General features: G+C 45.3%; 1 protein-coding gene across 1 annotated transcript in view; it reads left to right on the top strand.

The window, feature by feature from the left end:
* LOC122561984 (glypican-6-like) overlaps positions 1-23,389 on the top strand; it is a 236,646-nt gene that overhangs the window by 128,451 nt on the left and 84,806 nt on the right. Inside the window, exon 6 of the mRNA XM_087991818.1 lies at positions 22,276-22,419. Coding sequence (XP_087847944.1) covers positions 22,276-22,419 — 144 coding nt within the window. The remainder of the gene's footprint in view (positions 1-22,275; positions 22,420-23,389) is intronic.

Below are 23,389 nucleotides of genomic sequence, written 5' to 3'. Positions count from 1 at the left end.
CATAGAAAATTTGGATAAGATTTTTTTTAGATTACTTACAGTGAGGCCCAACAAGTCCACACCAACCTGCCGAAGCGCAACCCACCCAGACCCATTCCTCTACATTTACCCCTTCACCTAACACTACAGGCAATTTAGCATGGCCAATTCACCTAACCTGCGCATTTTTGGACTGTGGGAAGAAACCGGAGCACCCGGAGGAAACCCACGCAGACATGGGGAGAATGTGCAAACTCCACACAGACAGTCGCCTGAGACGGGAATTGAACCCGGGTCTCTGGCGCTGTGAGACAGCAGTGCTAACCACTGTACCACTGTACAAAAATTCTTTAAAACATATAAACCAACACAATTTAAAAACTACTCCTAAATAAAAAAAACACAAAAAATATTTGAAAGGAGACTTTCCCCCTTGCTCCCGGGGGCATAACTACCTATCACTAACCCCAGGAGAAAGTGAGGACTGCAGATGCTGGAGATCAGAGCTGAAAATGTGTTGCTGGAAAAGCGCAGCAGGTCAGGCAGCATCAAAGGAGCAGGTGAATCGACGTTTCGGACATGAGCCCTTCTTCAGGAATGAGGAAAGTGTGCCAAGCAGGCTAAGATAAAAGTTAGGGAGAAGGGACTTGGGGGAGGGGCATTGGAAATGCAATCGGTGGAAGGAGGTTAAGGTGAGGGTGATAGGCCGGAGTGGGGGTGGGGCGGAGAGGTCAGGAAGAAGATTGCAGGTTAGGAAGGTGGTGCTAAGTTTGAGGGTTGGGACTGAGACAAGGTGGGGGGAGGGGAAATGAGGAAACTGGAGAAATCTGAGTTCATCCCTTGTGGTTGGACGGTTCCTAGGCAGAAGATGAGGTGCTCTTCCTCCAGCCGTCGTGTTGCTATGGTCTGGTGATGGAGGAGTCCAAGGACCTTGGCGGAGTGGGAGGGGGAGTTGAAGTGTTGAGCACGGGGTGGTTGGGTTGGTTGGTCCGGGTGTCCCAGAGGTGTTCTCTGAAACGTTCCGCAAGTAGGTGGCCTGTCTCCCCAATATAGATGAGGCCACATCGGGTGCAGCGAATGCAGTAAATGATGTGTGTGGAGGTGCAGGTGAATTTGTGGTGGATATGGAAGGATCCCTTGGGGCCTTGGAGGGAAGTAAGGGGGGAGGTGAGGGCGCAAGTTTTGCATTTCTTGCGGTTGCAGGGGAAGGTGCCGGGAGTGGAAGTTGGGTTGGTGGAGGGTGTGGACCTGACGAGGGAGTCACAGAGGGAGTGGTCTTTTCGGAACGCTGATAGGGGAGAGGAGGGAAGTATATCCTGGTGGTGGGGTCCGTTTGGAGGTGGCGGAAATGAGGACGGATGATACGATGTATATGGAGGTTGGTGGGGTGGTAGGTGAGGACCAGTGGAGTTCTGTCCTGGTGGCGATTGGAGGGGTGGGGCTCAAGGGCGGAGGAGTGGGAAGTGGAGGAGATGTGGTGGAGAGCATCGTCGATCACGTCTGAGGGGAAATTGCAGTCTTTGAAGAAGGAGGCCATCTGGGTTGTTCGGTATTGGAACTGGTCCTCTTGGGAGCAGATGCAGTGGAGACGAAGGAATTGGGAATATGGGATGGCGTTTTTACAGGGGGCAGGGTGAGGGGAGGTGTAGTCTAGGTAGCTGTGGGAGTCGGTCGGTTTATAGTAAATGTCCGTGTTGATTCGGTCGCCCAAGATAGAAATGGAGAGGTCAAGGAAGGGGAGGGAGGAGTCTGAGACGGTCCAGGTAAATTTGAGGTCGGTGTGGAAGGTGTTGGTAAAGTGGATGAACTGTTCAACCTCCTCATGGGAGCACGAGGCAGTGCCGATACAGTCATCGATGTAGCGGAGGAAAAGGTGGGAGGTGGTGCCAGTGTAGCTGCAGAAGATGGACTGTTCCACATATCCTACGAAGAGGCAGGCATAGCTGGGGCCCATGCGGGTGCCCATGGCTACTCCTTTGGTATGGAGGAAGTGGGAGGATTGGAAAGAGAAGTTGTTCAGAGTGAGGACCAATTCAGTCAGTCGAAGGAGGGTGTCAGTGGAAGGGTACTGGTTGGTACGGTGGGAAAGGAAGAAGCGGAGGGCTTTGAGTCCTTCATGATGGGGGATGGAGGTGTACAAGGACTGGATGTCCATTGTGAAGATAAGGCATTGGGGACTGGGGAAGCGAAACTCATGGAGGAGGTGGAGGGTGTGGGTGGTGTCCCGAATGTAGGTGGGGAGTTCTTGGACTAAGGGGGACAGGACCGTGTCGAGGTATGCAGAGATGAGTTCGGTGGGGCAGGTGCAGGCTGAGACAATGGGTCGGCCAGGGCAGTCGGGTTTGTAGATTTTGGGCAAGAGGTAGAAACGGGCGGTGCGGGGTTGTGGGACAATGAGGATGGGAGATCCCCTGAGGTGATGAGGTTATAGATGGTCTGGGAGATGATGGTTTGGTGGTGGGAGGTGGGGTCATGGTCAAGGGGGCAGTAGGAGGAGGTGTCTGCGAGCTGGCGTTTAGCCTCAGCGGTATAAAGGTTGGTGCGCCAAACTACTACCGCGCCTCCCTTGTCTGCTGGTTTGATAGTGAGGTTGGGGTTGGAACGGAGGGAGTAGAGGGCTGCACGTTCCGGGGGTGAGAGGTTGGAATGGGTGAGAGGGGTGTACAGGTTGAGGCGGTTAATGTCACGGCAACAGTTAGCTATGAAGAGATCGAGGGCAGGTAAGAGGCCAGCACGGGGTGTCCAGGTGGATGGGGTGTGTTGGAGGCGGGAGAAAGGGTCGTAAGAGGGTGGGCGGGAGTCCTGGTTGAAGAAGTAGGCGCGGAGGCGAAGGCGGCAGAAGAATTGTTCGATGTCTCGCTGCCTGTTTTATCACTAACCCCACCGTACCTCTCCTAGCTAGGGTCTGGCCCTCGGTCCAGGCAATATAAACAAATTCAAGTGTTTAATAAAACCAGATTAAAAGTGAGTAAACCCCCCCCACACACACTAACACCTGAGTGTGTTTAACAAACACAATACAAAATAGAAATATATAAAGGTACAAAATTACAATCCCAGCAAGTATTAGGCAACTAAGTAAAATGAAGAAAGAGGAAAACCCCACTCTGGAAAAAAAAAGCAAGACAGAACAAACCCTCCTCCCCCATAAATCGAATAATATGCACGAACTGTAAAAAAAGGAGACCAAAGGAAGAGTAAAGAACAAAACCCCCTGCTCCCCCCCACCACCCTCAGGGAAAGATGAGTGGAAGAGAGATGAAGAAGAAAAAAAAAGGGGTAAACAAAGAAGGGGTCAAAATAAAGTAATTACCCATACAGTTCGAGTCCCACAGTCTATTTAAGAGATTCCAAGAATTCTTTTGCTTTTTTCGGTGATCCAAAGTTATAAACGGATCCTCCATGGCTGAAGCGCAGCGTTGCTGGATAACGCAAGGAGTATTGAATATTTAGGTCTCTTAGATGCCTCTTCGCCTCATCGAATGCCCTCCTCTTGCGGACCACGGCTGGAGAGAAGTCCTGGAATAACATTATCCTGGAACCCTTGTGCATCATGGCCTGGGGGTCCTTCCCCAGGACTCTGGAGGCTTCCAGGAGCATTTGTTTTTCTTTGTAGCATTGGAATTGGATTAGAATCGGGCGGGGTCGCTGGTCTGACCCAGGCCTGCGTACAGCAACCCGATGGGCCTAGTCCCAACTCCAACTTCAATAATTGTGGGAGCCATCGCTCCACAAGCTGGCCTTCCTCTTCCCATTCGGGAAGGCCCAGCAACTGAATATTTTTCCGATGACCCTGATTATTGAAGTCGCCAATGCGCTCCTCCAGGGTCTGGATTCGCTACTCGAGTGCCCGGACCTGACCCACAGATGACTCGGCAGTCGTCTCCAAGACTACGGCCCGTTGCTCCGCCCCTTCGATGCGCTGTTCCAGTTTTTCGATGTCTCGGTCATGCGTCTGCAGCGTGACTGAGATCGATTCCTACCTGGACCTCGTCTCCTCAATGAAAGCGTCATTGTCCTTAAGTTTGGTGATCCCGAAGAGCAGGCTCGCCACTGAAGGTAAGTTCCCCAAAGTGGCTGCGGACGTCTCTGCTGCTGCGGGTTGGGGTGGGGGAGGGGTCCCTGCCTGTTGCGAGCTGCGGGAATTTTTATCCTTAGTCATTTTAAAAGAAACACCAAATTATCCAAGTTTGATGTAAAATGCCTGAGTACGCTGGGCAAAAGCTGTCCTAAATGATATAAAGGGTGAGGTGAAGATGTGTGCCTCATTTTGCCCAAGTCTTAGGCAGAGCACTGCAGACTCAGACTTACTGGGTTGCCGCGATCTTGAATCTCCGATAGGAAAAGTTTAGAAGGATATGGGACAAGTGCAGGGAAATAGAGTTAGCATGGAAGGACATTTTGGTCGGCATGGACCAGTTTGGGCCAAAAGGCCTGTCTCCGTGCTGTAGGACTCTGAGTATTCCTCAACACTCTGATCTCTCTGTACATCAATTTTCCCCAGGACTTTTCCATTTACTGTATAGTTCACTCTTTAATTAGATCTTCCAAAATGCATCACTTCGCATTTGTCTGGATTGAACTCCATCTGCCATTTCTCTGCCCATCTGTCCAATCTATCCATGTTCTGCTGTATTCTCTGACAGTCCCCTTCATTATCTGCTACTCCACCAATCTTGGTGCATCTGCAAACTTGCTAATCAGGCAACCAATACTTTCCGCCAAATCATTTGTGTATTTCACAAACAACAGTGGTCCCAGCATGGATCCCTGTGGGACACCACTGGTCACAGTTCTCCATTTTGAGAAACTCCTTTCCAGTTCTACTCTTTGTCTCTTGCAGCCCAGCCAGTTCTCTATCCATCTAGCTGGACCCCAAGAGACTTCACCTTCTCCATCAGCCTACCACGGGGAACCTTATCAAACACCTTACTAAAGTCCATGTATTTGATATCTGCAGCCCTTCCCCCAGTAAATCAATCAACTTTCTTACCTCCTCAAAGAATTCTATTAGGTTTGTAAGACATGACCTTCCCCATGTTGCCCATTACTGATAAGCCCATTTTCTTCCAAATGGAAATGGATCCTATCCCTCAGCAGCTTCCCTACCACTGATGTCAGGCTCACCAGTCTACAATTACCTGGAGTTTCCCTGCTATTCTTCTTAAACAATGGGACAACATTAGCAATTCTCCAGCCCTCCGGCATCTCACTTGTGTTCAAGGATGCTGTAAAGATATCTGTTAAAACCCCAGCTATTTCCTGTCTCACTTCTCTCAGTAACCTGGGGTAGGTCCCATCCAGATCTGGGGACTTGTCTACCTTAATGCCTTTTAGAATACCCAAAACTTCCTCCCATCTTATGCCAATTTGACTTAGAGCACTCAAAGATCTACCCCTAACCTCAACATCTGTCATGTCCCTATCCTTGGTAAATACCAATGCAAAGTACTCGTTAAGAATCTCACTCATTTTCTCTGACTCCATGCATAACTTTCCTGCTTTGTCCTTGAGTGGGCCAACCCTTTCTCTAGTTACTCTCTTGCTCCTTATATATGAACAAAAGGCTTTGGGATTTTCCTTAATCCTGTTTGCTAAAGATATTTCATGACCCCTTTTAGCCCTCTCAATTCCTCATTTCAGAATGGTCCTGCATTCCCGATATTCTTCCAAAGCTTTGTCAGTCTTCAGTCGCATGGACCTTATGTACCCATCCTTTTTCCTCTTAGCTAGTATCACAATTTCACCTGTCATCCGTGGTTCCCTAACTTTGCCATTTCTATCCCTAATTTTCACAAGAGTATACCTCTCCTGAACGCTCTTCAACCTCTCTTTCAAAGCCTCCCACATATTGAATGTGGATTTACCATGAAACAGCTGCTCCCAATCTATGTTCCCCACCTCCTGCCGAATTTTGGTATAGTTGGCTTTTCCCTAATTTAGCTCTTCCTTTAGGACAATTCTCCTCTTTGTTCATGAGTATTCTAAAACTTATGGAATTGTGATCACTATTTCCAAAGTAATCCCCCACTGAAATATCAACCACCAGTCCAGGTTCATTTCCCAATATCAGGTCTAGTATGGCCCCTTCCCGAGTTGGGCTATTTATATATAGAACATAGAACATTACAGCGCAGTACTGGCCCTTCAGCCCTCGATGTTGCGCCGTCCTGTCATACCAATCTGAAGCCCATCTAAGCTCCACTATTCCATGTACGTCCATATGCTTGTCCAATGACGACTTAAATGTACTTAAAGTTGGCGAATCTACTACCATTGCAGGCAAAACATTCCATACCCTTACTACTCTCTGAGTAAAGAAACTACCTCTGACATCTGTCCTATATCTATCACCCCTCAATTTAAAGCTATGTACCCTTGTGCTCGCCATCACCATACTTGGTGTCCACCCTATCTAACCCTCTGATTATCTTATATGTCTCTATTAAGTCACATCTCAACCTTCTTCTTTCCAACGAAAACAGCCTCAAGTCCCTCAGCCTTTCCTCGTAAGACCTTCAAGGCATACTGCTCTAGAAAACCCTCCTGGATGCTCCTTACAAATTCTGCTCCATCTAGACCTCTAACACTAAGTGAATCCCAGTCAGTGTTGGGAAAATTAAAATCTATTGCGAATGTGTATCGAGTATAAGTAGGTAGGGAAAGAATTCACTTTTGAGTTTTTGTGAAACGAGGTTCAGCTGAGCATGACTCATAGAACATAGAACATAGAAGAATACAGCGCAGTACAGGCCCTTCGGCCCTCGATGTTGCGCCGATCCAAGCCCACCTAACCTACACTAGCCCACTATCCTCCATATGCCTATCCAATGCCCGCTTAAATGCCCATAATGAGGGAGAGTCCACCACTGCTACTGGCAGGGCATTCCATGAACTCACGACTCGCTGAGTAAAGAACCTACCCCTAACATCTGTCCTATACCTACCCCCCCTTAATTTAAAGCTATGCCCCCTTGTAATAGCTGACTCCATACGTGGAAAAAGATTCTCACTGTCGACCCTATCTAAACCCCTAATCATCTTGTACACCTTTATCAAATCACCCCAAACCTTCTTTTCTCCAATGAAAACAACCCCAAGTGCCTCAGCCTTTCCTCATACGATCTTTCTACAATACCAGGCAACATCCTGGTAAACCTCCTCTCCACCCGTTCCAGTGCCTCCACATCCTTCCTATAGTATGGCGACCAAAACTGTACACAATACTCCAGATGCGGCCGCACCAGAGTCTTATACAACTGCAACATGACCTCAGTACTCCAGAACTCAATTCCTCTACCAATAAAAGCCAGTACGCCATATGCCTTCTTCACCGCACTATTTACCTGAGTGGCAACTTTCAAAGATCTGTATACATGGACACCAAGATCCCTCTGCTCATCCACACTACCAAGTATCCGACCATTAGCCCAGTACCCCATCTTTTTATTACTCTTACCAAAGTGAATCACCTCACACTTAGCTACATTGAACTCCATTTGCCACCTTTCTGCCCAGTTCTGCAGCTTATCTATATCCCGCTGTAACCTGCCATATCCTTCCTCACTGTCTACAACTCCTCCGACTTTCGTATCATCCGCAAACTTGCTCACCCAACCTTCTAACCCCTCCTTCAGGTCATTTATAAAAATGACAAACAGCAATGGTCCCAAAACAGATCCTTGCGGAACACCGCTAGTGACGGCACTCCAAGATGAACCTTTGCCATCAACTACTACCCTCTGTCTTCTTCCAGCCAGCCAACTCCTAATCCAAACCTCCAACTCACCCTCAATGCCATACCTGTGTATTTTTTGCAGTAGTCTACCATGGAGAACCTTATCAAACGCCTTACTAAAATCCATATACACCACATCTACCGCTTTCCCCTCGTCCACCTCCTTAGTCACCTTCTCAAAGAATTCAATAAGGTTTGTGAGGCACGACCTGCCCTTCACAAAACCATGCTGACTATCCTTGATCACATTATTCCTATCCAGATGTTCATAAATCCTATCCCTTCCAATTCTCTCTAAGATTTTGCCCACAACAGAAGTGAGACTCACCGGCCTACAGTTACTAGGGTTATCCCTACTCCCCTTCTTGAACAAGGGAACCACATTTGCTAGCCTCCAATCTTCTGGCACTACTCCTGTAGACAACGAGGACATAAAAATCAAGGCCAATGGCTCTGCAATCTCCTCCCTTGCTTCCCAGAGAATCCTAGGAAAAATGCCATCAGGCCCAGGGGACTTATCTATTTTCACCCTTTCTAGAATTTCGAACACCTCTTCTCTACATACCTCAAAGCCATCCATTCTACTTAATTGTGACTCAGTACTCACATTGACAACAACGTCCTGTTCCTGATTGAATACTGACGAAAAGTATTCATTCAGTGTCTCCCCAATCTCTTCAGCCTCCACACGCAACTTCCCACTACTATCCTTGACTGGACCTATTCCTACCCTCGTCATTCTTTTATTCCTGACATACCTATAGAAAGCCTTAGGGTTTTCCCTAATCCTACCAACTAAGGACCTTTCATGTCCCCTCCTTGCTGCTCTTAGCTCTCTCTTCAGGTCCTTCCTGGCTATCTTATAACTCTCAATCGCCCCAATTGAACCTTCACGCCTCATCTTTACATAGGCCGCCCTCTTCCCTTTAACAAGGGATTCCAATTCCTTATTAAACCACGGCTCCCTCACGCAACCCTTTCCTCCCTGCCTGACGGGTACTACTTATCGAGGACACTCAATAGTTGCTCCTTGAACAAGCTCCACATATCAATTACGCCCTTGCCTTGAAGCTTACTTTTCCAGGCCACACATCCTAAGTCATGCCTCACCGCATCATAATTTCCCTGCCCCCAGCTATAACTCTTGCCCTGTAGTGCACACTTATCCCTCTCCATCACTAGAGTAAAAGTCACCGAATTGTGGTCACTGTCCCCAAAGTGCTCACCTACCTCTAATTCTAACACCTGGCCTGGTTCATTACCTAGAACCAAATCCAGTATGGCCTCACCTCTTGTTGGCCTATCTACATATTGTGTCAGGAAACCCTCCTGCACACATTGGACAAACACTGACCCATCTAATGAACTTGAGCTATAGCTTTCCCAATCAATATCAGGAAAGTTAAAGTCCCCCATAACAACCACCCTATTACTTTCACTTTTCTCTTGAATCATCCTCGCAATCCTTTCTTCTACGTTTCTAGGACTATTAGGAGGCCTGTAAAAAACTCCTAACAGGGTGAGCTCACCTTTCCTATTTCTAACCTCAGCCCAAACTACCTCAGATGGCGAGTCTTCATCCATCGTCCTTTCCACAGCTGTAATACTATCTTTGACAAGCAATGCCACACCTCCCCCTCTTTTACCCCCACCTCTGACCCTACTAAAACATTTAAACCCTGGAACCTGCAACAGCCAATCCTGTCCCTGTTCTACCCATGTCTCCGTAATAGCCATAACATCGAAGTCCCAGGTACCAACCCACGCTGCAAGTTCACCTACCTTATTTCGTATACTTCTTGCATTGAAGTATACACACTTCAAGCCACTTTCCTGTTTACAGGCATCCTCCTTTGAAATTGATGCCATGTTCCTAACCTCCCTACACTCCAGGTCCTGTACCCTAAAGCTACAGTCTGGGTTCCCATGCCCCTGCAGAGTTAGTTTAAACCACCCCCAAGAGCACTAGCAAACCTCCCACCAAGGATACTGGTGCCCCTCAGGTTCAGGTGCAGACCATCCTGTTTATAGAGGTCCCACCTTCCCCAGAAAGAACCCCAGTTATCCAAATACCGGAATCCCTCCCTCCTGCACCATCCCTGTAGCCACGCATTTAACTGTTCTCTCTCCCTATTCCTCGACTCTCTATCACGTGGCACGGGTAACAAACCAGAGACAACAACTCTGTTTGTTCTAACTTTGAGCTTCCAACCTAGCTCCCTGAAAGCCTGCCTAACATCCTCAGCGCTCCTCAGATCGGATAAGCACTTGCAGCTAACAATGGGGTGCTGGAGGCAAGGGTAATAGGTTAAGAAGGTGAAAAGTATTCATTACGTGAAGCCAGTTACTCATTGTTGCTGGCTTTAATCTTTACTATTTTTACTCGCTGATTGTAGTGGTCACTCAATCAATATGTATGTTGCCTTATCTGGATGCTCCTCCCTGTAAAGTGAATATATAATTCATTTGGAAACTGCTGTTTGAGAGAGAAGACCGAGAACTCATGTTTCTGTGCACATGGGTGATCGTTTTCTCTCTCTCTCCAGGGCCCAGAATAAAGGTGAAGGCGGTAAAACGCTCTGTGTCTCTGAGCGTTTTGCTTTGACTGAGGTGGGGAAACAGGATGACACAATCACCACCACCCTGTTGCTCCTTCATCTTTCCATGATCTGTTTACGTTTTTGTATCTATCTCATGTTCGCTGTTGAGAGGCCTGTTGTACAGCCCCAACATTGTTACCGCACCCTTCCTATTTCTGAGCTCTTCCAATATTGCCTCAATAGACAACAGGTGCAGGAGTAGGCCATTCTGCCCTTCGAGCCAGCACCACCATTCATTATGATCACAGCTGATCATCCTCAATCAGTATCCTGTTCCTGCCTTATCCCCATAACCCTTGATCCCACGAGCCTTAAGAGCTCTATCCAACTCTTTCTTGAAAGTATCCAGAGACTTGGCCTCCACTGCCCTCTGGGGCAGAGCATTCCATACACCCACCACTCTCTGGGTGAAGAAGTTTCTCCTCAACTCTCTTTTAAATGGCCTACCCCTTATTTTTAAACTGTGTCCTCTGGTTCAGGACTCATCCATCAGCGGAAACATCAGCCTCACTGCTTGAGTCTTCCATAGTGCCCTCCCTCAGCACAGCTGTGATATTTTCTTTGACCAGTAATGCAACTCCTCCATCCCTTTTACCTCCCACTCTATTCCGTGTGAAGCATTGATATCCTGGGATGTTTAGCTGCCAATCATGCCATTCCCTCAACCAAGTCTCAGAAATAGCAATAAAATCATGCTCACAGGTACTAATCCAAGCCCTAAGTTCATCTGCCTTATGTACTATACATATTGCATTAAACCAAACACATCTCAGACAACCAGTCCCTTTGCATTCATATCTGCACCGTGCCTCCTCTTCCCCTTCTTCATACTGACTTCATTATCTAATTTCTTACAGGCTTTAATTACTGCTTCCTTACTGTTCTCTAACCTCATTTGGTTCCCAACCCCCTGCCACATTAGTTTAAACCCTCCCCAACAGCATTAGCAAAAGTGCTCCCAAGGACATTGGTTCCAGTCCAGGCCAGGTAGAGACCGTCTGATTTATAATAGTCCCACCTCCCCCAGAACCAGTCTCAATGTCCTAAAAATCAGAACCCCTCCCTTCTGCACCATCTCTCTAGCCACGCATTCATCCTGCTTAATCAGAATATTGGGAAGACTACAAAGCAAACAAAGGATAACAAAAAGAGAAATAAGGAAGGAGAGGATTGAATATGAAGGTAAGCAAGCCAGTAATATTAGAAATGATAGTAAAAGTTTCTTTCAACACATAAGAAACAAACGAGAGGCAAAAGTAGAAAGTGGGCCGCTCCAAATTGATGCAGGAAGGCTCATGATGGGAGATAAGGAAATAGCTGAAGAACTTAATAAATGCTTTGTATCACTCTTCACAGTGGAAAACATGAGTAATATCCCAACAATTAAAGAGAATCAAGGAGCAAAGTTGAGTGTGGTAGCCATTACAAAAGAGAAAATGCTAGAAAAGCTAAAAGGTCTAAAAGTTGATAAGTCTCCTGGCTCTGATGGGCTATGTCTTAGAGTTCTGAGGGAGGTGGCTGAAGAAATAGTGGAGGTGTTGGTTATAATCTTTCAAAAATCACTGGAGTCAGGGAAAGTCCCAGATAATTGGAAGATCGCTGTTGTAACCCTCTTGTTCAAGAAAGGATCAAGACAAAAGATGAAAAATTATAGGCCTAACCTCAGGTGTAGGTAAAATTCTAGAATCCATCGTTAAGGATGAGATTTCTAAATTCTTGGAATTGTGGGGTCGGATTAGAACAAGTCAGCGTGGATTTAGTAAGAGGAGGTCGTGCCTGACAAACATGTTTGAATTCTTTGAAGAAGTAATAAGTAGGTTAGACCAGGGAAACCCAGTGGATATTATCTATCCAGATTTGCAAAAAGTCTTTGATAAGGTGCCTCACAAGAGGCTGCTGAGTAAGTTGAAAGCCCATGGTGTTTGCGGTGAGCTACTGGCATGGATTGAGGATTGGCTCTCTGACAGAAGACAGAGAGTTGGGATAAAAGGTTATTTTTCAGAATGGCAGTTAATGACAAGTAGGGTCCTACAGGGTTCAGTGTTGGGGCTGCAGCTGTTCACTTTATATATTAATGAATTGATAAAGGGACTGGGGGCATTCTAGCGAAGTTCGCAAATGATACAAAGTTAGGCAGACAGGTAGTTCTGAGAAAGTGGGGAAGCTACAGAAAGATTTAGACAGTTTAGGAGATTGGTCCAGAAATGGCTGATGAAATTCAACATGAGCAAATGCAAGGTCTTGCACTTTGGAAAAAAGATTACAGGCATGGACTATTTTCTAAAGGGTGAGAAAATTCATAAAGCCAACGTACAAATGGACCTGGGAGTGCGAGATCAGGATTCTCTAAAGGTTGACCTGCAGGTTGAGTCCATGGTTAAGAAAGCAAATGTAATGTTGTCATTTAACTCAAGAGGGTTGGAATATAAAAGCAGCGATATGCTTCTGTGACTTAGAATTAGAGGGGGTCAATTTAGAATGGAAATGAGGAGACATTTCTTCAGCCAGAGAGTGGTGGGCCTGTGGAATTCATTGCCACAGAGTGCAGTGGAGGCCAGGAAGTTAAATGTCTTCAAGGCAGAGATTGATAAATTCTTGATCTCACAAGGAATTAAGGGTTGCAGGGAGAGTGCGGATAAGTGACTTTGAAATGCCCATCAGTCATGATTTAATGACAGAGTGGACTTGATAGGCCGAATGGCCTTACTTCCATTCCTATGTCTTATGGTCTTATGATTGAGGTCTACAAAATCATGAGAGGTATAGACAGGGTGGATAGCAATAAGCTTTTTCTCAGAACTCAATTACTAGGGGTCACGAGTTTAAAGTGAGAGGGGAAAGTTTAGGGGAGATATACGTGGAAAGTTCTTTATGCAGAGGATGGTGGGGGCCTGGAACGCGTTGCCCGTGGAGGTGGTAGAGACGGGCACGATAGCATCATTTAAGATGTATCTAGACAGATACATGAATGGGCAGGGAATAGAGGGATACAGATCTTTAGAAAGTAGGCAGCAGGTTTAGATAGAGGATCTGGATTGGCACAGGCTTGGAGGGCTGAAGGGCCTGTTCCTGTGCTGGAATTTTCTTTGCTCTTTGTTCTTTGACTCTATAACTGTATATCGGGAAAGGATGAGCAAATGGATATTCACTTAGGGGAGGCAATTGCGTTGCGATGTCTTTGGACTGGTAATGCAGAGGCCCTGGCAAATGTTCTGGAGACATTAGATTCAAATCCCACCATGGCAAATGGTGAAATTTGAATTCAGTAAAATTTGGAATTCGAAGCTGGTGAAATGATGTGTAACTATTGTTGTAAATATCACTAATGTCATTTAGAGAAGGAAACCTGCCATCCTTAACTGGTCTGTCTTACATGCAAATGCAGGATAGCAATGTGTTTGACTCTTAACGGTTGTCGAGGCAATGCTGGTTTTTATATTGACACCCACGACCATGTGCAAGAGCCGAGAGAAATATCCTGTCTTGGTAGGAAAGCACAATGATCTGAGGATATTGTTTTGTGAGGTATGTCAGAATTGTAATTTAAGTGGGAATTCACTGCAGAGGCAGGGAGGAGCTGCTGCTTTTTTATGTTGTTTTCTAGCCTCCCAAGTAGCTTTTGTCTACAAGGTAAGAAACTGAAGCAGAAGTATACTTATCAGCAACAAAAACAGTATATGATTGGAGGACACAAGTAGTTAGGAAAGTAAGTGTGACAGTTTAGGAATCAACAGGTGCCAGAGTATTTGCTATGTTGTGTGATGGGGGAGAGTGTGTAGAAATGGGTGGATGCACTTACTGGGGGAGAGGAGGCTGGGGATGATAAAGGAGTGTGTTCCAAGTAGTGTGAGAGTGGGGAGAAGAATGCTGAGGAGAGGTAAAGAGGTGCTAACAGCAGAAAGACACTCAAGGGCAGGGGGGGTGAAGGAGGCTTCAAGGAGGAGAGAAGTTACAGAACTGTTGACAAAGGAATAGGAGAAAGTGAGGACTGCAGATGCTGGAGATCAGAGCTGAAAATGTGTTGCTGGAAAAGCGCAGCAGGTCAGGCAGCATCCAAGGAGCAGGAGAATCGACGTTTCGGGCATGAGTTTCCTGAAGAAGGGCTCATGCCCGAAACGTCGATTCTCCTGCTCCTTGGATGCTGCCTGACCTGCTGCGCTTTTCCAGCAATACATTTTCCGTGTTGACAAAGGAATACTTAACAAACTGGGAACCACAAAAACACAGGTAGTGAATTTCTTCCAAATGGACATAGAATCTCTAGCTCTCAACAAAATGGCACAAAACGTAGATGCATTGTGTACTGTAAGAAGAATATTGTTAAACTTCAAAAGAACTTGGATGGGTTGGTGGAATGGGTGGATAAATGACAGAGAAACATGAATTGGTTCATTTTAACAGCAATATCACAGAGGAGCAGTATAAAACAAAAGCGTACAGAAGCAGGAAGGTTATCTGCTTACTCTTGCTAAACAAAGAACTAGTTAAGTCAATTAACTAAAATAACATCCTTTTAAAAGGGCAATGTAAAAAAAATTAAAAACTTACAAGTAGATTTGTCATATTCAAAATACTATTTATGTACCTTGAAGGCTGCAATAACCAGATGTTGAGGAATGCCTAAAGTGTACCTGTGTACCCCCAGATTTGAGACATCTAGGTGCAAACAAAGGCACAGAAGAGAGTAAGGCAAATCAGGAGCATGGGGTTGAAATGAAAACAAAACTTGAGGAGCAGCCTACCTGGTGGAATGGGGCTGCAATCTCCTGCAACCTTGTTCAGATGTGGGACATGGACTCCTCAAGGCCACAAAAAAAAGTAGAGGTAGGCTGACAGATCGTGATCATTTTTTGTCGCATGGGACTGTTTCATGTAACACCCTCCACTTCAGGCCCCCAACAGTAAAGAAGAGGACTCTCACATGGATAGGCTGTCATGGTGACATGCTCTACCTCCAGATGGTAGGATGGAATTCTGAGTTGTGTTTAGATGTGGAGATGCCAAAGTTGGAAGGCAGTGGACAAGGTCAAAAATCAAACAATAGCAGGTTGTAGTCCAACATATGCCAATAAATACGTATCTTATACCTCCTATCATACCATGTCTGAGGAACGAGCGGAGCTCTGAAAGCTTGCAATTTCAAATAAACCTGTTGGACTATAGCCTGGTGTCATTTAACATTTGACTGTGTCCAGATGGTTGATGAGGTCAAGGAAGTGAAGGATGTTTAGCAGCAACCCATACAAGAAACCATGTGCAGAATGGAATGGCATTTCCTTCTGAGAAAGGAAGTTCCAGAGTGAGCTGAAGATGTGGGACAGTGGTTCTGAAAGCGATTTTGGATCCGAGAGTCAGTCTAAAATTTTGTTCAAATGGCAATCTGTTCAGATGGGTGTCCAGCACATTCCACAGGCAGCTTGACACTACGTGTGCAGTGATAGATTCCTACAGTACAGCAAAGGCTCTTTGGCCTACTGAATCTCCATCGACCTAGCTACACAACTCTCACTTTGTAGCACTTAGTCCATAGCCTTCAATGTTATGATATTTCAGGTCCTTATCCAGTACTTTTTAAAGTTTATGAGGTTTTCTGCCTCTAGTGCCATCAATCCTGGGTACTGCATTCCATATTCCCATCACTCTCTCAATGAAAATAAAATATCCTCTCCTGCCCTTCACCTTGTTATTGAGCTTTGAACTAAGGAGAGCAGCTGCTATCTATCCACTCAGACCATGCACCTCGATAATCTAGACACTTCAGTCAAGTCCCTTCACAGCCTTCTCTGCTCTTTGGAAAACAACAGTCTATTTACCCTCTCTTCATAGCTAAAATGTTCCAACTGTGGCAACATTCTGCTGAATTTCCTTTGCACCTCCTCCAATACCATTGCATCCTTCCTATACTCTGTCAACCATAACTGTGCACAGTACTCCAGCTGTGGTCTAAATAAAGTTTTGTACAGCTCCCTGCTATTATAATTTATGCCTCAACTGATAAAAGCAAATGCCCTATACACCTCGGTAACCGCCCTATTAACCTATCCTGCCACCTTCAGGATCTGTGGAGAAGTGCCCCAAGATCCCTCTGAGCTTCCAAGTGTCCTGATTGAGTACTCTCTTGTCTTTTACTTTTTCCAAAGTGCATCATCTCATTTTCAGGGTTAAATTGCATCTACTTTCATAGACATTAGTTTTCATAGAATCCCTATAGTGTGTAAGTTTGCTCACTGAGCTTTTGGGGTTGGGGTTCAGACGTTTTGTCACCATACTAGGTAACACCATCAGTGAGAGTCTCCAGTGAAGTGCTGGTGATACGTCCTGCCTCTCTATTTATAGGTCTTGGCTTCTTAAGGTGTGTGAAACCATTTCCAGTTCTTTATTTCAAGAGAAGGTAGATAGGGTCTAAATTGATGTGTTTATTGATGGAGTTCTGGTTAGAATGCCATGGCTCGAAGAATTCTCGTGCGTGTCTTTGTTTTACCTGTCCGAAGATGTGTATGTGTTGTCCCAGTCAAAGTCATTCTTGATTGATGTGGCAACTTAGGAACGTGTCGGACACTCCTGACTCTTACACTTGCAAGAAGTATGTCCAGCTGCAGCTCTTGTTTGACTGCATGACGACCCTGGAGCTGCGGATGGACTCTGTGGAGCATCCGCAATTCTGAGGAGGTCGTGGATAGCACGTTTAGTGAACTGGTCACACCACAGGTTAGAATTGCTAAGGGAGACAGTGAATGGGTGACCAAAAGACAGAAAAAGAGTAGGAAGGCAGTGCAAGTGTCCCCTGAGGTCATCTCCCTCCAAAACAGGTATACCGTTTTGGATACAGTTGGGGGAGATGGCTCACCAGGGAAGGGCAGCAGTTGTCAAGATCATGGCACCGCGGCAGGCATTGCTGTTCAGAACGGTGGGAAAAAGACTCGTAGGGCCATAGTCATGGGGGATTCTATTGTGAGGGGTGTAGATAGGCGGTTCTGTGGCCGAAAACAGGACTCCCGAATGGTATGTTGCCTCCCAGGTGCTTGGGTCAGGGCTGTCACCGATCGGCTGCAGAGCATTTTAAAAGGGGAGGGTGAACAGCCAGTTGTCTTGATGCATATAGGCACCAAAGATATAAGTAAAAAACGAGATGAGGTCCTGAAAGAAGAATTCAGGGGGTGCTAGGAGAGAAGTTAGAGGAGGACCTCAAAGATAGTGATCTCAGGATTACTACCAGTGCCACGTGTTAGCAGGATGAACACGTGGCTTGAGGGATGGTGTAGGAGGGAGGAGTTCAGATTTGTTGGACATTGGGATCGGTTCTGAGGAAGGTGGTACTATTACAAAATGGACAGTCGACATCTGAACCAGACTGGAACCAATGTCCTTGGAGGAGTTTTTCTACTGCTGTTGGAGAGGTTTATGGTAGGAGATTGGGAACCAGAGGAGAAAACAAGTAGGCAGCGAGGTGGAGACTAGAGACTGTAAGAATCATGAAGATAGCATTAATAATGGGAAGAGTAGGCAGACAGCAGATGAACGCAAAAGAACTGTGGCCTGAAATGCATCTACTTTAATGCAAGGAGTATAGTGTGTAAGGCAGATGAACTTAGGACTTGGATTGGTGCCTGGGAGTATGACGTTATTGCAATTACAGAGGCTTGGTTGAAGGAAGGGCACGATTGGCAACTAAATGTTCCAGGATATAGATGCTTCAGACAGGACAGGGAGGGAAGTAAAAAGGCGGGGGGGAGGGGGGTGGACTTGCATTGCTGGTCAGGGATGTTATCATGGCTGTGCTAAAGGAGGACACTATGGCGGTCTTGGGTAGTCAGGCATTATGGGTGGAGCTGAGAAATAGGAAGGGTCCAGTTACATTGCTGGGGCTGTATTACAGGCCTCCTAACAGTGAGCATGAGGTAAAAGAACAAATAGGTAAACAGATTATGGAAAGATGTCGAGGCAATAGGGTAGTAGTGATGGGAGATTTTACTTTTCCCAACATGACTGGGATACACTTAGCATCAAAGGTCTGGATGGGGTAAAATTTGAAAGAAGCATTCAGGAGAGTTTTCTAGAGCAGTATGTCAATAGTCTGACGAGGGAAGGGGTCATATTGGACCCGTTACTGGGGAGTGGGCCAGGCCAGGTGGTAGAAGTGCGGTGGGGGATTTCTTTGGGAGCAGTGACCACAATTCTGTAAGTTTTAGAATACTCGTAGATAAAGATGAGAGTGGTCCTAAGGGAAGAGTACCAAACTGGGCCAAGGCTAATTATATCAAAGTTAGGCAGGAGCTCGGAAATGTGGATTGGACACAGCTATTTGAAGGGAAGTCCACATTTGATATGTGGGAGGCTTTCAAAGATAGTGCAGGATAGGCATGTCCCGTTGAAGGCAAAGGATAGGAAAGGCAAAATTCATGAACTGTAGATGACAGGAGAAATTGTACGACTAGCCAAGAGGAAAAGGGAAGCGTACACAAGGTCCAGGCAGCTAAGAACAGAACGGGCCCTGGATGAATATTGGAAGATGGGACAAGTCTTAAACGAAGAATCAAGCGGGCTAAAAGGGGTAATGAAATAATTTAGCGAACAGAATTAAGGAGAATCCCAAAGCATTTTATTGTTATATGAGAAGCAAGCGGGTAACTAGAGAAAGGATTGGTCCACTAAAGGATAATGAAGGAAGGCTGTGTGTCGAACCTGAGAGAATGGGTGAGATTCTGAATGATTACTTTGCATCAGTGTTCACTGAGGAGAGGAACATAATGAGTCTTGAGATTAGAGATAGAAGTTTGATTAGTCTGGATCACGTTGACATAAGTAGGGAAGATGTGTTAGGTAGGCTACAGGTTATTAAGGTGGACAAATCCCAGGTCCGGATGGGATCTATCCCAGGTTGCTGAGGGAGGCGAGAGAGGAAATAGCTGGGGCCCTGACAGATATCTTTGTGGCATCCTTAAACACAGGTGAGGTGCCAGAGGACTGGAAGTTTGCTCATGTTGTCCCCCTGTACAAGAAGGGTAGCAGGGATATTCCGGGTAACTACAAACCAGTGAGTCTGACGTCGGTGGTGGGAAAGTTGCTGGAGAAGGTACTGAGGGATACACTCTATTTATCTTTAGAAAAGAATGGGCTTATCAGTGATAGGCAACATGGTTTTGTGCGGGGGAGATCGTGCCTTACCAACTTAATAGAGTTCTTCAAGGAAGTGACCAAGTTGATCGATGAAGGAAGGGCTGTTGATGTCATGTACATGGACTTTAGTAAGGCATTTGATAAGCTTCCCCATGGTAGACTAATGGAGAAAGTGAAGTCACATGGTGTGCAGGGTGTTCTAGCTCGGTGGATAAAGAACTGGTTGAGTAACAGGAGACAGAGAGTAGTAGTTGAAGGGAGTTTCTCAAAATGGAGAAAGGTAACCAATAGTGTTCCACAGGGATCAGTGCTGGGGCCACTGTTGTTTGTGATATACATAAATGATCTGGAAGAGGGCACTGTTGGTATGATCAGCAAGTTTGTAGGTGACACGAAGATTGGTGGGGTAGCAGAAAGCATAAGGGAATGTCAAAGAATACAGGAGGGTATAGATAGACTGGAGAGTTGGGCGGAAAAATGGCAGATGGATTTCAATCCAGACAAATGTGAGGTGATATATTTAGGCAAGTCTAATTCTAGAGTGAATTATACAATGAATTGGAAGAGCCTTGAGAAAAGTTGATGGGCAGAGAGATCTGGGAGTGCAGGTCCATTGTACCCTGAATGTTGCTGATCAGGTGGATAGAGTGGTCAAGAAGGCATAAAGTATGCTTGCCTTCATTGGACGGGGTATTGAGTATAAGAGTTGGCAAGTCATGTTAAAATTGTACAAGACATTGGTTCGGCTGCATTTAGAATACTGTGTACAGTTCTGGTCGCCACATTACCTGAAAGATGTGGATGCTCTGGAGAGGGTGCAGAGAAGGTTTACGAGGATGTTGCCTGGTATGGAAGGTGCTAGCTATGAAGAGAGGTTGAGTAGGTTAGGTTTGTTTTCATTAGATAAAAGGAGATGGGGGGGGGGCCTGATTGAGGCTTACAAGGTCATGCAGGTTATAGACAGGGTGGATAGAGTCAAGCTTTTTCCCAGGGTGAAGGATTCAATAACGAGAGGTCACGCTTTCAAGGTGAGAGGTGGAAAGCTTAAGGGGGATACACGCGGCAAGTACGTCACACAGAGGGTGGTGGGCATCTGAAACGTGTTGCCAGCAGAGGTGGTAGAGGCAAGCATGGTAGATTCATTTAAGATGCATCTGGACAGATGCATGAGTAGGTGGGGAGCAGAGGGAGACAGATGTTTAGGAATTGGGCGACAGGTTTAGACAGTAGATTTGGATCAGCTCAGGCTTATAGGGCCAAAGGGCCTGTTCCTGGGCTGTAAATTTTCTTTGTTCTTTGGTGTCCTTCTTTGTCTGTATGTATAGAAACTAGTGATAGTGGGTCGTATCTTTTGGTGGTCAGTTAGTGTTCGTGTATCCTGGTGGCAAGTTTCCTGTTGATTTGTCCAATGTAGTGTTTTTTACAGTTCTTGCATGGTATCTTGTAAATGATGTTAGTTTTGCGGATGGTATCTATTGGATCCTTTAGGTTCATGAGTCGCTGTTTAGGTGTGTTGATAGGTTTGTGGGCGACCATGATGCCAAGGGGTATGAGTAGTCTGGAAGTCATTTCTAATATGTCTTTGATATGAGGTAATGTGGCTATAGTTTTTGGTTGCGTTGTGTCTGCTTGTTTGGGTTTGTTTCTGAGAAATTGGCAAATTGCATTTATTGGGTGCCCATTTTCTTGAAAATGTTGTATGGATACTTCTCTTCTGATTTTTGTGATTCCTGGGTGCTGCAGTGTGATGTGGTTCATTGAAATAATGTCTTGATGCAGCTCCGTTTGTGGGTGTTGGGATGATTGCTTCTTAAGTTAATTATTTGATCTGTGTGTTTTTATGTAGACGCTGGTTTGAAGCTCTCTGTTAACTGTATATCTAACTGTCACATCTAGGAATTAAGTCTTTTGTAATTCTTCTCCTGTTTTGAATTTTATGGATGTCAGGATGTTGTATTGTATGTTTTCTCTAATTTGTTCCGTTTTGTGATGACAAAGGTGATTCCTCAGAAACAAGTCCAAACAAGCAGACACAGTGCAACCAAAAATTATGACACTGGTGCATGCCGTCTTGCAAATAGTTTGGTTTAAGATGTATTGAAGGCGTACTCAGCATCCATCCAAATAGGAGATTCAGTGCCTTAGCAGAGATTTACTGAACTCTTTATCCCAGAAGAATTTAGGGAACCTCTTGTGTATCTTCTTGGCAAACTACAGGCAAAGAGGTTTCCTGGATGTGTAAACCTTTGAAACCAATTAAGTAAACTAAATAAATGATAACTTGCTTAATCAGAATTTTTGTTATTCATTCCTGGGATGGGTGTTGTTAGCTGGGTCAGAATTTCCTGCCCATTCCTAATTGTCTTGATTTGGTAGCTTGCTAGACCATTTCAGAGGGTAGTTAAGACACAACCACTTTGCAATGGATTTGAAGTTACATGAAGGACATACTAGGTAAGGAAGGCAGTTTTCCTTCCCTAAAGGACATTGATGAACCAGATGGTTACATGGTTGCCATTAGACTAGTTTTTAATTTCAGATTTTATTGAATTCACATTTCACCATCTGCCATGGTGGGATTTGAATCACTATTCCTAGAATATTAAACACTACAATAAAAACAAGGAATTGCACATGCTGGAAATCAAAGGCACAAACAGAATATGCTGCTAACCTTGTCCCCATTCTGTGATTTTCCACTTTGGACACTAACTTTCTCTATATGGCAGTTGAACTTGATTCTAAACATTTAGAAACCATGCAAAAAATGGACAGGCCAATTTAATACATTTTATAAAGTCATGGTGTGTCTGATGAGTTGTCAACTTTATTTCAATCTAGGCATTTCAAGGCTGTGGCAAGCCCAAGACTTGGTCAGCGAGTCGCTCAGCTCGATCGGTAGCCGATGGATTTAATGCTCGATTCAGACCCTATAGTCCTGAGGAGCGCCCTACAACAGCAGCTGGCACGAGCCTTGACAGACTGGTAAGCTTAGATGCTTTGTAGTTGCATTAGAGTGTCCTGATGTCTGGTGAGCAGAGCCATATTCCCAAGAAGTGTTGAAAATAATATTTGCAAGCCCTTGGTAAAACAGAAGGAAAGATGAATTAACCATCTGGTTGTGTGGGGTCTGTTGGAGAAGAGAGAACTTAAAGTGGTAAAACTGTTCATTATGTTTGAATGTAAATCCACATCTGACATATGTGAGTCTTTTAAAGGTCAGTTGATCAGATTTCAGGACCAGCATATTCCTGTGAGGATGAAGGGTAAGGATGACAAGATTCGGGAGCCTTCGATGACAAGAAATGCTGTAAGTTGAGTTAATAAGAAAAAGGAAGCATATATAAAGTTGAGGAGACAGAAATCAAACAAGGGCCTTCAGTATAAAGGAAGCAGAAAATAACTGAAAAGAAATTAGGTCCAGAAGGGACTGTGATATGTCTTTGGCAAGTTGGATTAAAGAGAATCCCTGTCTTCGGAATAAGAGAGTAACCAGGGAAAGGGTAGGTCCACTTAAGGACAAAGGAGGGTATTTGTGTGTGTTGCCAGATGAACTGCATGAGAGAAGTTTAGTTGGTGTGGTTTATTTCGATTTTAGCAAAGCTTTTGACAAGGTCCCACATGGGAGACTGATTAAGAATGTTAAAGCACATAGAATTCAGGGAAACTTGGTGAGATGGATCAGAAACTGGCTTAATAATAGATCACAAAGGGTAGTGATTTGATCTGATTTATTATTGTTGATTCAGTTTGTGCATGTACCTACTAGAGAAGGTGCAAAGCTTTACCTACTCTTGGGAAATAAGGCAGGGCAGGTGACTGCAGTGTCAGTGGGGGAGCACTTTTGGGCCACTAATGATAATTGTATTAGTTTTAAAATAGTGAAGGAAAAGGATAGAGTAGACCTAAAGGTTGAAGTTTTAAATTGAAGGGAAGCTAATTTTGATGGCATTAG

The sequence above is a fragment of the Chiloscyllium plagiosum genome, unplaced genomic scaffold, assembly GCF_037043375.1.
Source record: "Chiloscyllium plagiosum isolate Xiang-an unplaced genomic scaffold, Cpla_swu_hap1 HiC_scaffold_11, whole genome shotgun sequence".
Classification (NCBI taxonomy): domain Eukaryota; kingdom Metazoa; phylum Chordata; class Chondrichthyes; order Orectolobiformes; family Hemiscylliidae; genus Chiloscyllium; species Chiloscyllium plagiosum.
This window is presented reverse-complemented; position numbering and strand designations above follow the sequence as displayed.